The sequence below is a fragment of the Felis catus genome, chromosome F1 (assembly GCF_018350175.1).
Source record: "Felis catus isolate Fca126 chromosome F1, F.catus_Fca126_mat1.0, whole genome shotgun sequence".
Lineage (NCBI taxonomy): Eukaryota > Metazoa > Chordata > Mammalia > Carnivora > Felidae > Felis > Felis catus.
In genome coordinates, this window is record NC_058384.1 from 1,743,191 (window position 1) to 1,757,951 (window position 14,761).

The window sequence follows — 14,761 nt, forward strand, 5'->3', positions numbered from 1 at the left end:
GTGCCCACACCTTCCTCGTTCGACGTGGCGAGACAACGAACCTCAGTGTGAGGCAGAAGTTCTGCGACAATAGTGACAAGCTTAAGTGACCAAACAAACTATGTGGAAACTACCACCCAAGGTCACGTGTGGGATCCTCCCAGGGTCCGATCCTGTACGGTTTTCTGGGGGCACTGAAGTGCTCCCAACGCAGGTGTCCAAACTGAATCTGTGCCTCCCCACCCCCGTCCCCGTCCGCTTAAGGCCACGTTCACCACGGCCCCTGCCGGACACACGTGGCACCACCTGACCACGGCACAGTCTCGTCCCGTCCCGCCTGGCACACCACTGGACAACTGTAAGCGAGTCAGGGCACAGGGCCACATCACGGCTGTGGCCCGGGGCCAGTCCCCGGACTTGTGCAGGCTGTGCCCCCGCCTCTCACAGGAGGTCACGGCCGACTGTGGGCCATTACAAAGACCACAAGTGACGCATGTGCCCGGTCGGGAGCCGGCGGGCGGCAGGCACCTGATGAACACGTCGTTCCCGCCTCAGCCCTGCTTTAAGGACAAAATGCCGACGGACGGGCATGGACGGTCATAGTGTCACCTGTGCTCCACTCTGCTCGCTTTTTGCTGGGGCTGTTTCACTTCCGGGGCAGCATCACAGTGGCACCAACCTCCTGCCGGGCAGCCCTTCCCGTCCTAAAGCACCCACCTGGTCACAGGAGCACTCACCCAGTGTCCCCCAGCCCGGCACCGAGTCGCAGGCCCTCCCAGCCTCCCCGACTTCTCCCTCGGGGTCCCTTCCTCCATAACCCCTTGCGCCCAGGCCACCACACGTCTCTTTGTTGTTTCCCAATCTCCCCAAGTTGCAATGCCCCCAACCCCATCTAGAATGTTCTACCACTCGTGAGGCCTACTCATTCTTCAAAACATAACTCAAGTGTCATCTTCTCTTTAAATCCCCCCTTTGACCCTGGAACCTTCTCGGGCATTCCAAAGGCCTTTCTGCATACTTCACTCACAGCACTTCCACACCATGGGCCAACGAGCCGCTCTCATTTCCAGCAGCTCCGGCCAGACTGGAAGCCCAGGGGCCGGGGACAGGCTTCTCTGGCGAGAACACTCCCAGTGCCTGGCACAGACCCTGTGCTCAAAACGTACAGGACAGCTTCTGCAACATGACCTCAGTATTGTCCTGTGGATACTGCCATCTTCGGGACTGAAAACTTCAGGACCGAAAGTGTCGCTGGTAACTTAAGATATTTCTAGAAACTTTTTGAGATTTTTAAAATCCAATTAATTCTAAAGCATATCTCAAAAATATTAAAAAATGCTGAGATAAAATTCATATAAATGCTCCCATTGAAAGATACATCAGACCAAGTTTCGAGCAAAAAAAAAAAAATTAATGGAATCTCTCTATATTAAATGTTTTAAAAAATAAAAAAATATTTTTTTAAACATGAGGATTTCTTTGACTGTGGTCCCATCTTCAATAGCTATAAAATAATATCTATCAAAAACAGTCTTAGTTAATGGTAAGTTATTTGAAGGTGTTCCTTCTACAAAGGTATGCTTAATCTTGGTTGAAAAGAACAAAAGCAGAACATACTTGCTGGTTTCAGTCTGATTTTCCTTTTAAACAAGTGAGTTTAAAAGATTATTTCCTATTTTCAAATGACCTGGACCTTTCTCAAAAACAGATTGTGCAAATTTACCTCCACTAATCATCACAAGGACTAACTGTGTATTTTATGTAATCCACAACTATTGTCTGCAAAACTGTTATAAATGTACTTGACAAATAACACAGAAATGAAAAATAATCAGTCTGGATAACACATTTTGAATGTAACTCTTTAAAATCGAGTCTACGTCTGTTAGAGAAGGGAGACCGAGAAACTGTAGCATTTGGTATAAAAGAATGAAGCCTAATTCAATTCTTTTTCAAGAATGTTAGAACATGTGATTTGTGTTTTTTAAATTCCAAATATAACTGGCTGTATTTAGCACCTCCTGTACTTTCCAGTATATTAGATAATTGCACAGCAAGTTAAAAACAAAATAAAGGAAAACATTCCTGCCACCCTCCCTTTTCATAAAAGAGATGGAAATATCACACACACACACACACACCCCACACAGAGTACCTCATAAAGGTCAGTATGAATAGCCCCAAAGAAAGCTGTTTTTTAATTAAAAAAAATTTTTTTTTGAGGGTTTAGAGGACTCGGGGGCAAGGGAGAGAGAAAGGAAAACCGGGCTATTGCGGGTTTTGGCAGAACGGACGGGTTAGTGACCACTGCCCCCGCTTGGCGCCTCGGCGGCCAGGGGCCCCGACCCCCACGTAGGTCAGAGCGGCTTCACGGTCTCGTCTGTGTGTGCACTGGGTTTCTGAAGAAGACGTTGTCTGAACAGAGGTGTGTATGACTTTAACAAGCCTAAAACTTACTTAGAAGGATAAACCGGTATTCAGTGGCTAATACTGACATTAACAGCTAAACAGCAAACAAAGAAACACAAGTATTCAATATACAAAAGTGGTTTTGAAAAGTGCTAACCGTGAAGAAGCAGGAAGACGGGGATCTGCAGTCACTTTACCTTTAGGAATGTTTATTTCTGTTGCTTCTGATCAGAGATTTATTGGGCATATTGTTTGTGTAGGGAGGGGACACACAAGTTAAGCTTTTTCGACTTGGTTTTGGCAGGAAGACAATGGATGGTTTCAGCAAGGAACTGGCTGTGGACCCAGAGCAAACAGCTGTGGAAGGCAAGGCATGCTCCAGATGAGAGGGGACATTACTGGGGGTGTTTGCTTAGGTGGCTGGGAGGGGCCCCCTGAATAATACTGGGGTGATACGTCCGGATCCCAGTTTGGAGATCCACGGAAAAAATTTTACCCTTCTGCTTCCTAGCATCTGAATCCTCCTGTGCCTCCATTTCCAAGCCAATTAATTAATGTCATCAAAGATCAGAAATTACCGTTTATCTATAGTAATTTATGAAAAAAGTCATTTTCTAAAAAGATCAGACTATAAAGAACACGATCCATCTCACATGCTTTGTTTTCTCTAATGGAACTGCCATCAAACCAAGGGCCTCTGTGCCTTGACAGGGGCCACGATGCAGAGAGACAGTTAAGACGGGCCAGCCTGTCCTAACAACCTCTCCGTCGCCTCAGCCCACGGCAGTACAGGCTCAGGCTGCGACACAGAAGAGAACAAAACTTCAAGACCAACTGAGAAGACTCTGCTAAATGTTTCTGCCTTACCAAAATGTTTGTAGCTAGTGAGATGATGGGCGATCTTCGGAAATTACAAGAAAATGTAATTGAGTCTCTCTACATTAAGACTCATTAATTTCAAAAGATCCAGATCAGAAGAAAAAACATTAATTAGCATTTGCCTTTCGAAAGCCAACTATCGGACTACATGCTGATAAAAACAATCCTTTCCATTTAATTAAAAAAACCTGGATGACAAGATAAAAAACAATCATTTTAACCACTTCGATAGCATTCAGTTCCTAATATAAGTCCACCGACACTCTTCTGAAGGTTGAGAAATAAAAATAATGCTCGTCTGTTTTAAACACAGCGAAGCCGAATGTCACTGTCTACATACCCCCTCCACACTCTGGTCCTTGGATTATGTGTTATGCAGCTGGCCTCTTCATGGGATGTGAAGGGTCACAACTCTGGTTTCTTCCCTAGGGTGAGACCATGACGAGAGAGGAGCAGCACTGTGCCCGCGACGGCGCCCACAAGGGACCCCCACCGGCGGCACTTCGACCATCCACACCCATGACTGTACACACCGGCAAGCGGTCCCATGCTATCTTCTGCACTTAGTGACAGATCAGAAGCTCCAGAGGCCTATTTTCTCAGATCGACAGGATGTAAGAGCTATGTACAGGTTATCTGCAGAAATCTTAATTTCCTCAAAAGATCTAACATAAACCATCTACAGGCATAAGAACGTAGTTTCGGCAAGATTCCCAACTGTCTTCTTGCTCTGAAATTCGTATCTGAAATAGACTAACACATGGGCTAGATAAGGCATGGTATAAATAAGGTATCTAACATATCTATGATAGGTTTTCAAACTCTGTACCTTCAACAGAATATCCAAAATTAATCTCTCTCCCCTCTTAAAATACACAAATTTTGTTGATAGCACATTCATATCATCAAGATCACTACTAACAACACAACAAAGGCAAGAATAATTGTATTTCTATTGTTTTACATACGACACTTACTTTCAGAATATAAAACCTATCTCCCCAAAGAGATAACCACACATTGGTGTATTTCGTTTTCAATTCTGTGGACCAAAATTAAAACACAGCTTATCTCTGATACCTATATAGTTTTAAACCCTGGGTTTTTACAGTGAATTATCTCTGCAGATCTTTAACCATCATCAAGTGTCAGAGGAAATGCAATTCATGGCTTGCACCACCTGAGGGCACTCCTAAAAACTTTTAAACAGCTTTCAGAATCCAGTTCTTGCCTACTAGAATGAGGGAAACCCAGCCCTACTTGAGGCTCATGGGCTCAGTAGTGGCTTCAAAAACGTGTTTCAGAAAACACTTGTGTCTTCATACGAGGTGAGATGATAAATACATGTAATTTCTATCCACTGCACATTCTCTGAGCCTCACATCCGTGCAACAAAAGCTGAGGTTCTAGAGAAGAATGAGCATAACTAATTTACAAATGACAGGGTTACAAATTTACTAACTAACCAATCTCATAAGACTATCTTCAGGCTCTACGTTTAGCATCAACAAACAAAAGTTCACCTTTCTGTGGAAAACAACAAAAATTCAAGGATTATTTCAAATCTATTTAACACATACACACACATGGCACCTCGGTTCAAGGAAATGAGTAAGCCTGGACACCGTACCTGTTTCCTGTGAATTCAACACCTCTAAGGCATGCATCATGGCACTTGCGAAGACATTGGCATCCTCCTTGCTGCCAAAGTTGAGGCCATACACCTGTCTGGCGTCTCGCCACTGGTGGAAGGTCTGTGTAGCTTGATTGTACTTCAACCCTTTAGGAATGGCACAGTTTATCACGACCTAAAAGACAGTAATTCCTTATAGAGTCAACCCAGTAAGTGGCAATATCAACAAATCCTGATTGGATAGACTCATTCAAAACTGGTCCTGATGGACCTTGGCCAAAACAAAACAAAACAAAACAAAACAAAACAAACTGGTTATAACAACTATCAATGGTAAAATCAGCCTGTAAAAATAACAGTCTGACGGAAGTTAGCTGTCTGATGGTTACAAAGGTCTGGCCTTTAAACAGTAAATCAGCAGGACAAAAGAAAATCCGTATCTTCGTTAAATATATTTTTAACATGTTTATTAAAGCATTATCGGGGCGCCTGGGTGGCTCAGTCATTTGAGCGTCCGACGACTTCGGCCCAGGTCATGATCTCGCGGTCCGTGAGTTCTAGCCCCGCATCGGGCTCTGTGCTGACAGCTCAGAGCCTGGAGCCTGTTTCGGATTCTGTGTCTCCCTCTCTCTCTGGCCTTCCCCCGCTCATGCTCTGTCTCTCTCGGTCAAAAATAAACAAACATTAAAAAAAATAAAAAATAAGTAAAGCATTATCAATTCAGAAAGCATACAAAACGTAAGCACGCATCTCAGTGAACGTTCCCACGTAGCCAAAATCCTGATGGAGAAATAGGATGTTAACACCAGAAACTTCCTTCCTAAATGCTCCACCTCCCAAAGGCTCTAGCGCAGTTCCACCTCCCAGATCAGGCCTGCAGCTTTCTGAACTTCACGGCACACGACTCAAGTACAACTGTGTGTGGGCGTCATCGGTCCGCTGCGAGCGGCTGTGCTTTGTCCTCTCCCGCTGCTGCTGCTCGGTGGCACTCCATCGTACAGACCGTGCCTACTGACCCATCCTCCCAGTACTGGACATTTGGATTACTTGCAGTTCAGCGCTATTAAAAGCAGTGATGTCACGAACATCCCGCACGTCTTCCGTCTTCCAGTACATGAGCACCCACTCTGTCGGGCGTATACCCGGGAGTGGGGTGGTCACGGGCCAAAGATACGTTCGGCTTCAGCAAAAAACTCCACGTGGCATTCCAAACTGGGTCTGCCAATTTTCACTCCCCTGGCAGCATGCGACAGCTTGCACGAGTGCACAAACAACACCACGTTATTGGAACTGTATTTCTCTGATCACTAATGAGATTTAGTGCTTTTTCATGTTGTAACGCCTGTCTGGATACCTTCTTTTATGAACACTGCTTTAATTAAATCTCTTGCCCGTTTTTGTACTGAGCCATCCATCTTTTTCTTTATTGATTTGTAAGAGTCCTTTATATATTCTGAACAAGACCCCCGTTACCTGTGCTGCAAGTATCTTCTCCCCTAACGGTGTCTTCCGATGAATGGAAGTTCTTAACTTTTATTCGGTCCAAATTAGCCTTCCTTTCCTTTCACAGTTAATGCTTTTATAACCTGCTTAAGAAGTGTTTCTCAGTCCCAAGACCATGAAAATACTATCCCGTGTTATTTTAGGAGCTTTATCATTTTAACTTCCAGAGTTACATCTCCAATCCACCCGCAGACGGTTTAGGCCTCTGGGGTGAGAGAAGGCTCGAGTTTCCTTCCCAGGATGGCCGTCCAATCGATCCGGCACTATTAACTGTGCTTCAGGTTTCTACTTGCCACAAATCAGGTGGCTAAACAGCTCCATTTTGTTCTACTGGTCAGATGCCCACCTGTGAGCCAAAAGGAGAGTGTCTCCCTCATCGCAGGCTTCTCCTAAGCCTTGACTGCCGCTGGAGTGCTGTCCTCCTTACTCTGCCCTTCATTCTTCCAGGGCTATCTTCAATCCTGTGTGCGGCCACGGCTCTGTATTCACACGATTCATTCTGTGTTGGTTATGCCATCTGCCAGTCTCTGCTTTTCACTGGAGTGTTCAGTCCACTTATGATGTTTCATATAAATTTGGGTCTAAATCCATCCTACCTTCTTTTGGACTTAATTATTATTACCCTTCTACTAGCTCTAGTCACACCGCTGTTGTGCTAGCGGCCGCCCTAGAGATCACGACAGGCACCAAAACATGACTGTCACATTTATGCAACAGCTGATCGCTTAGGATTTGCCCACATTTACACTTTCTGCTGCATTTTATTCCTCCTGCCCCCTCCAGGCTTCTGAGGGGACCCTTTCTGATCCCCAAAAAACACGCTTTAGAACTTCAATTTCTTTCGATGCAAATCTCCTCGTGATGAATTCTCTCCATTTTTGTCAGAAAGTGTCTTTAAATCACCTTCATTTTTGGAGAGGATTTTTATCAGGTACAGAATTTGAAGGGGTCATCTGTTTTCTTCCAAGCCCAGTACCTTCCTAGCTCTTGCTGGTTCTGCCACTGGTCAGCTGGTCAGTCAGCTGACCACTCTCGCTCGCTTCAGTCTTGTTTCCACTGGCAGCCCGCAGGCCTCACGCTGCGAGGCGTGAGCGTCCGGTGTTCGCGACGGGACAGGTTTAGATGGTTTTCTTTCCATTTACCTACTTTAGGTCTACAGCATCTCTAAGTTGACGTTCTATTACAAACTTGAAAATTCTTGTTCATGATCTCCTCAGTTTTTCTTCTGCCCTCCATCGTCTCCTCTCCTTCGGGCCCCCAATTACACACACAATTCCCACTATATTCACTAGGTCTTTTTTCCCTTAATCCCCTTCACCTCTTTCACCCAACCCCCCCACCCCTGCCCACCCCCATTTATTCTCAAGATTTATGAGCTTTTGTTTTTTAGATTCCACATATAAGTGAAACCCTATGGTATTCATCTTGTCCCTACTCTCCAGATCCATCCCGGTCGTTGCAAATGGCACGGTGTCTTTCTGTGTACCTGGCGGAGTAATCCTGTGTTGGTCATGTGTCCCAAATCCACTGTATCCTCGGACCTAGGATTTGGGCCTGGGTAGGGCCAGAGCCATGGCTGGGTTAGGGTTCGGACCCAGGAGAAGACAGGGGCCTATCCACCCACAGTGCAGAGACCTCTCCAGAGGGCAGAGTTGAAGGCAAGGGTCACAGTTTCTGTTTTAGGACCACACTGAGGTTTGGGTTAAGATTAGATTTTCGCTCAGGGGCACCTGGGTGGCTCAGTCGGTTAGGCGTCCAACTTCGGCTCAGGCCACGATCTCGCAGTTCATCAGTCCAAGCCCCGCTTCGGGCTCTGCGCTGACAGCTCAGAGCCTGGGGCCTGCTTCAGATTCTGTGCCTCCCTCTCCCTCTGCCCCTCCCCTGCTCACGCTCCATCTCTCTCTCAAAAATAAACAAACAAAAAAAGATTAGATTTTTGCTCAGAATCATACTCTCCAGTTCCATCCATGTCATTGCAAACAGCAATGTCCTTCTGTGCTCCTGGCTGCGTAACATTCCACTGTGTACACATACGTCTTCTCTGTCCTTTCGTGTGTCAGTGGACACCTGGGTTACTTCCACATTTTGGCTACTGTAAGTATTGCTGCAGTAAACGTAGGGGTACGTGTATCTTTTGGAATTAGTTTTTGTTTCCCTGGGTCTCTTAAGCTCTTTTTTATACGCCCATCTTTTTCTCTCCCCGAGTGTCTTAGCTTCAGTCTGAACATTTTCTTATGATCTGTCTTCCAGTTTACGAATTCTTTTTAGCTGTTACTAATTTGTCGTCATAGTCATCACTGACCCGTCAGCATCAGTTATTCTTCCATTCTGAAATGTCCTTTGGTTCTTTTTTCAAGCTTCCAGTTCTCGGCTGAAATTCTCACCTTTGTGCTATTTCCCTGAATATATTTAGTATTAGTTAAAGTCAATTTTTGATAATTCAGCTAACTGGATGGACTCCCAGTGGATCTGTTCTATTACTGCTCCTCTTGTCTCCTCATATGCCTGGTTACTTTGACCTAACGCCAGACATTGTGTGTGGACAACTGTATGGAAAGTCTGAGACCCACAATGATGCTCTAGTTTTCCAGGGAAGATTTATGTTTGCTTCTGGCAAGCAGCTAGGAAACTAACAATCTGAAGTCAACTTCATCCAACAGTGAACGAAGTGATTACAGGCTGGGTTTCAGTTCCCATAAAGGCCAGCCTCACTCTGAGTCAAACCTCTTCCCACAGGACAGGGCTTCTGGGTCCCACATCACAGCCTGGGGATTACCAAGAAAGCTCTCCCCTCATTAGCAGGCCCTAACTTTGGATTTTTGTTCTGCTGGTCCCAGGAGTCTGCCAAAAGCTCTGCCCAGTCCTCTTTCAAAACCAAGACATGACTCAGAGGTCTGAAGCTGGGCTCACTTCTCTGGTTCTCACTTCTTTCTGATCTTGGACCCAGAATTCTTCTTTGTCATGTAGGCTCTCCAAACACAGTTTCTTCTTAACATTCTGTCCAATTGTTTTAGTTCTCACAGAGAAGCTCTATGTTACCTCAACTACCAATACCCAAACTTGAAATTATTTTTAAAATATGGCCTTATATTATAAAATGTATAAAATATGAAGACCTTATACTAAGTGAAATAGGCCAGACATAAATCGACAAATACTGTCTCATTCCACTTATCTGAAATACCTGTAATAATCAAACTCAATAAAAAAAAAAAGATAGAATGAAGGCTGCCAGGGACTAAGGAAGAGGAACACAGGGACTTCCTATTTAACGGGTTTGGAGTTTCAGTGTGGGAGGATGAAATGGTTCTGGAGATGAACAGGGGTGATGCTCAATACTGTGAAGGCACTTAATGCCACTGAATCGTACACTTAAAACTGGGCAACATGGGAAATTTTACATTGTGTGCACTTTACCATAATTTAAAAGAGGATGGCCTTTTGTCATGTGATGTTTATAAGCATCGAGGTGGGGGGCCACACACAAGCCATCCATAAAGGTGTAAGTCTCACCGCAAGGTGGGTCTGTATCCCTACTTGGCAATCAGTCTGAAAAGGTCAGGCAAAAAAAAAAACCAGCCACATTCATTTTTTCAATTGTTCAGTAACAGAATGTTAAGAGAAGGGGGGGAGATTGTTACTTAAATCACATTATGTCATCACTGGTTCACTTTCTCCACTGTGAGAAATTTAACACGTTCGTTCAATTGCTTCATTCATTTTTAACTTTCAAGGGTAGGCAGTGCCATACATTACCTCGAGAAACTTTATTTTTTATTCATTTATTTTATTTTATCAAGTAGGCTCCACACCCAACATGGGGCTTGAACTCATGGGCCCTGCAATCAAGAGCAGCGCCCTCCACTGACTAAGCCAACCGGGCACTTCTCTACAAACTTCACAAGTAAGGGAAAGCCCGCGTGTTCATTTAACACTAAGTGTTTGCTCAGTGTCCACTAGGGGCGCCCTCACGTCCGGACCTGACAATAATGCGCGGGTTATTCTCTAGATTAACGGTGACGTTCCATCCTACACGTGCTCACCCACTCCCCGCCAGACCCTAACGAGCACACTGTGCACTGAACGCCTAACTCTTCCTGGTCTCCTTGGTTCAACACCTGATCTCATCTGCGAAGTTGTCCACGACCCTCTTCCCTGTCTTCTCAGCAAACATCCTTCTTGTATACCTCTCTGTGCTGTGAATGGCACGTACCAGGCTGAAACCACTCACCGCGTGTCTTCCCCCCCATTCCCTACTGCCGCCCTCCTGCAAACCCAAGCACGGTGCCCAGAACACAGGAAGCACCAAGTGGGAAGCAAAAAAAAGGGGGGGGGGGAGGAGTAGGTGATTTTTTAAACGGCTCTTACTACAGAAAGTTTAGACACTGTTTAATAAATTATAGTCTGTTTCAGCTTCACTGATAACCATTGAAAAATATAACAAGGTACTCTGGAAAACCAATTATTTATTAGATTTATTCTTAGGTAATCATTTTTGTTACTCCAAGCAATATCTTTATAAAATTATACAGCTGACCCTCGAATGACAAAGGTTTAAACCACATGGGTCTACTTACCCACAAACATTTTTCCAAAATAGTCTTGTTTACAGTCCTGTAAGTGTATGTTCTCTTCCTCATGATTTTAAGAACATTTTCTTTGCCCCACCTTACTTTAAGAACAAAATGAATAATACATATAAACTACAAAATATATGTTCATTGACTATGTTATTGGTAAGACTTCCAATCTAGGGGTGCCTGGGTGGTTCAGTCGGTGAAGCGTCCAACTTTGGCTCAGGTCATGATCTCACAGTTTGTCAGGCCCTGTGCTGACAGCTCAGAGCCCGGAGCCTGCTTCCAATTCTCTGTCTCCCTCTCTCTCTGCCCCTCCCCTGCTCACGCTCTCTCTCAAAAATAAACATTAAAAAAAAAAAAAAGACTTCCAGTAGACAGTAGGCTATTAACAGTTAAGCTCTAGGGGAGTCAAAAGTTATACATGGATTTCCCACTGCACGGGAGGCGATGGCCCTAACCCCCAGCTTGTTCAAGGGTCAGCTATATTTTCAAGTTGTTTGTTGCTAGTTAAACTGCTCTTACATCCAGCAACCATGATGAGCAATCTTACTAGTTCTCATATTTTATCTGCAGCTGCTCTTGGCATTTTTTATGTACTTCAGTGAATAAGGTCAACTCTGTTTCCAATCTGTATAGCTTGTGTTCCATCATACTCATGTCACTAGGTTACCTCCGCCTCTGCAATGCTAAATGAAAATGACGAAAGCTGAAATCCTCAACTAATTCCCGAGTTTGATGGAAATCCCCCCCCGAATATTATACTATCCGGTAAGATGTGTGGTGTGGGTTTATACAATGCATCCTTATCAGCTTAAGAAAATTCATTTTTATGCCAAATATGCTGAGATGCTTATGTACGGATTTTATCAAATGCTTTTTCTGAATCTCTCATTTCTTGCATGTTTCTCCTGGTAAAGGACATTAAAAAATTAGCTGATGTTAAACTAGCCTTACATTACTGAGATGGAGACAAACCTTATTTGGTTAAGAGGTGGTATTTTTTTCATATACATCGCTGCATTTGGTCCATTGATATCTTATTGAGGACTTTTGTATCTATGCCAGTGTTCATAACTGAGGCTGGCATATAATTTTCCTCTCTCAAATTATTCTGTTTCAGATACCAAAATTGTACTAACCTCATAAAATACTACTCTTTAGAAGAGTTTGTATAAAACAGGTAACAACTTAAAGGTTTTTAAATTTTGTTTATAAATACTTTAGATTCCCTCCCTCCTTGGTTTTTAGATTTTGGGGGGAGACTATTAACTATTGACTGTGGGTCTGTCTTTCCATTATTCTGCCAGTCTTGGTCAATTGTATTTTTCTACAAAATGACCCATTTCTTGGCATAAAGCTGTTTATGATACAGTTGATCTCTTTACCGTAACTATAATGACATCTCTTTTCCAATCCTACTATTTTTTGTAACTTTTCATTTTTTATTTGATTCTACCAATTTTTCCATTCAATGAAACAGCTTTTGGGTTAATGATTTCTATTTACGTTTTTTATTTAGTTAATTTCTCCTTATATTTTTACTATTTCCTTCTGTTTTCTTTGGGTCAAGCTCGCCATTAAGATTTGTCCATCTGAGGGCAGCTTAGATGTGCCAGAGATTTCTATATATCACATCCTGTCACTCAAGTCTAAGTCTTTTATTTTCCAAACATTTTTTACTCTTCATGATGATGTGATTTTCACGTCATGAATTTAGAAGTGTTTTTAAGTTTCCAAACATTTTGGGACACCTGGGTGGCTCAGTCACTTGAGCGCTGACTCTTGATTTCGGCTCAGGTCACGATCTCGAGCCCTGTGCTGACAGTGCAGAGCCTGCTTGGGATTCTCTCTCTCCCTCTCCCTCTACCCTCCACTGCTCGCTCTCTATCTCTCAAAATAAACAAATTTTAAAAAAGAAAGAAGAAAGAGAAATCCACACTCCTTTGCGTCCTATGCTGATGGTGTGTGGCCCAGCGCGGAGCCCCACCCCGTGTAGACGGAGGTCTCAAAGCCCAACCTCCTGCAGGCCCACAGCGGCTGCACACCGACGACAGACCTGAGTCCGTAGCTATTCACAGTTCTTAACTGCCATCCTGAAACACAAGGCTGCCGCGGCACCTGTCTGCACACTACACCAGGGTTCCTGGCAGAAACCCGGGGACCGGCCTTTCCTTAGTTAAGGACTCAGCCGGAAATTTCCTATTTTCCTGCATGGGTTTGACACTGGTCGAGTCCACCACCTTACCAGAACCAAAAGTATTTCATAAATCTGTCCATTATACAAGTTCTTGCTGCAGTTCGCATATACTTGGCGCTGGTGAGGCCCCACCCACGTTCCCTCTGTCTACCTCTGCTCGCAGTCCGCTGAGACCCAAGACATCACGTCATCAGGCAGTGCAGTCACCTTTCTGAGAAATCCGGAGCAGGGAAATAGGAAAGGCTTAGTTTTCATCCCAGGCACGAATTACAAAAGCCCAACTATTCCAGCAATCTTAAAACCTACAATGTTTCCATCATACGTGAATTTACAGTATTTGCTGAAATTACTAACATCTTCAACTCCCTCCTCTAGTCCCACACCTTTGGCAGGAAATGAATTCCTTAAACACACAACCTGCTATTTAAGTGGTATTTCACATTTTTTTGGTCCTAAATTTACCTTAGATTCCCAAACCTAGCTAGCGGGAAAGCCAGAAGCTCTAACGAATGTTCATAATTTAAAGTCGTATTTGTATTTTTGTACAGTTAGCTCTAACTCCTCATCCATCCAAGGTGGACAGGGTGGGAAGGGAACCCCATCCCAGTTTTCCCACACGGAGTAGGCTGACTGCAGTGGCCAAGAGCTCCTTCAGGGTGCGGACTACTTTACAGTCCTTCTGTAATTCTACACAACTTTCACTAGAAGGTAAGAGACCCTTACCTGATGGTCCTGAATCTTCCTGCCCACCACTCTGAACGTGTTGTTGCCTGTATGGTGATATATGTGAACTCTGCTGAACCCCGTTGAGCCACCAGCTGGCACCCACTTCTTGTTGGCATCGTCATAAACCATCACAGCAGCTCTTGCCTGACAAATACTCTGTTCACTGTAAAAAATAAAACATGCAAACTTAAGACATTTAAAATATGCTAAGTTTCCCATTCGGCTCTACAAACCAGAGTGAGCCCACAATTAGTGCCTCACTGGCTGCTAGAACAACGGGGAACATGACAGAGGCTTCCTGCCTCGATGGGTAGAGTCTAAGGGGGCAAAAGAGACCAAAAACTGAAGTGCAGTGTGGGAGCGGCGGGAAGTCAGGATCCACGAAGAGCACATAAATAAGAAACACAAGAAATGTTTTCTAATCTAATACACTGAGTATCTAATACATTCGTCAAACTGAACACAACCACAGATATAAATTAACCGTCATCGTTCAACTGCACGTATGTTTATAATACTGGTGACCTGTGATTACCCACTCTTTACTGGAAAGGTGATTCTTACCATCGGGCTTGCTGCAAGGCCAACGTCACAAACTCTGACCACTTCCATCCGGGCCGTGAGATATGGAGTGGCCACTAACAATCATGGCAATGTGACTTAAGTCCTTGACTCCACGTGGGCAAGACAACATCCCATGTTCATTTAAATATGCGAAGGTAAAATGAGATCCTTTCTAAAGATCCCTCGAGATTTTAGATTCTAACCCTCCTAAGGAAACATTAAAGAAGAAAAGACTAATTTCCAGGAAGGATCTTTAAATCGCATTTTCATTCCCATTATTTGTTACCAAAAAAG

The 14,761-nt window shown here is 44.1% G+C and overlaps 1 protein-coding gene across 9 annotated transcripts in view; it reads right to left on the reverse strand.

The window, feature by feature from the left end:
* The window catches only part of ENAH (ENAH actin regulator), a 137,050-nt gene that overhangs the window by 54,088 nt on the left and 68,201 nt on the right, over positions 1-14,761 (reverse strand). For all 9 annotated transcript variants that reach the window (XM_045049355.1, XM_023247682.2, XM_023247681.2 and 6 more), the window contains exons 2-3: positions 13,901-14,066; positions 4,898-5,075 (exon numbers count right to left, since the gene is read on the reverse strand). In XM_045049355.1, coding sequence (XP_044905290.1) covers positions 4,898-5,075; positions 13,901-14,066 — 344 coding nt within the window. The remainder of the gene's footprint in view (positions 1-4,897; positions 5,076-13,900; positions 14,067-14,761) is intronic.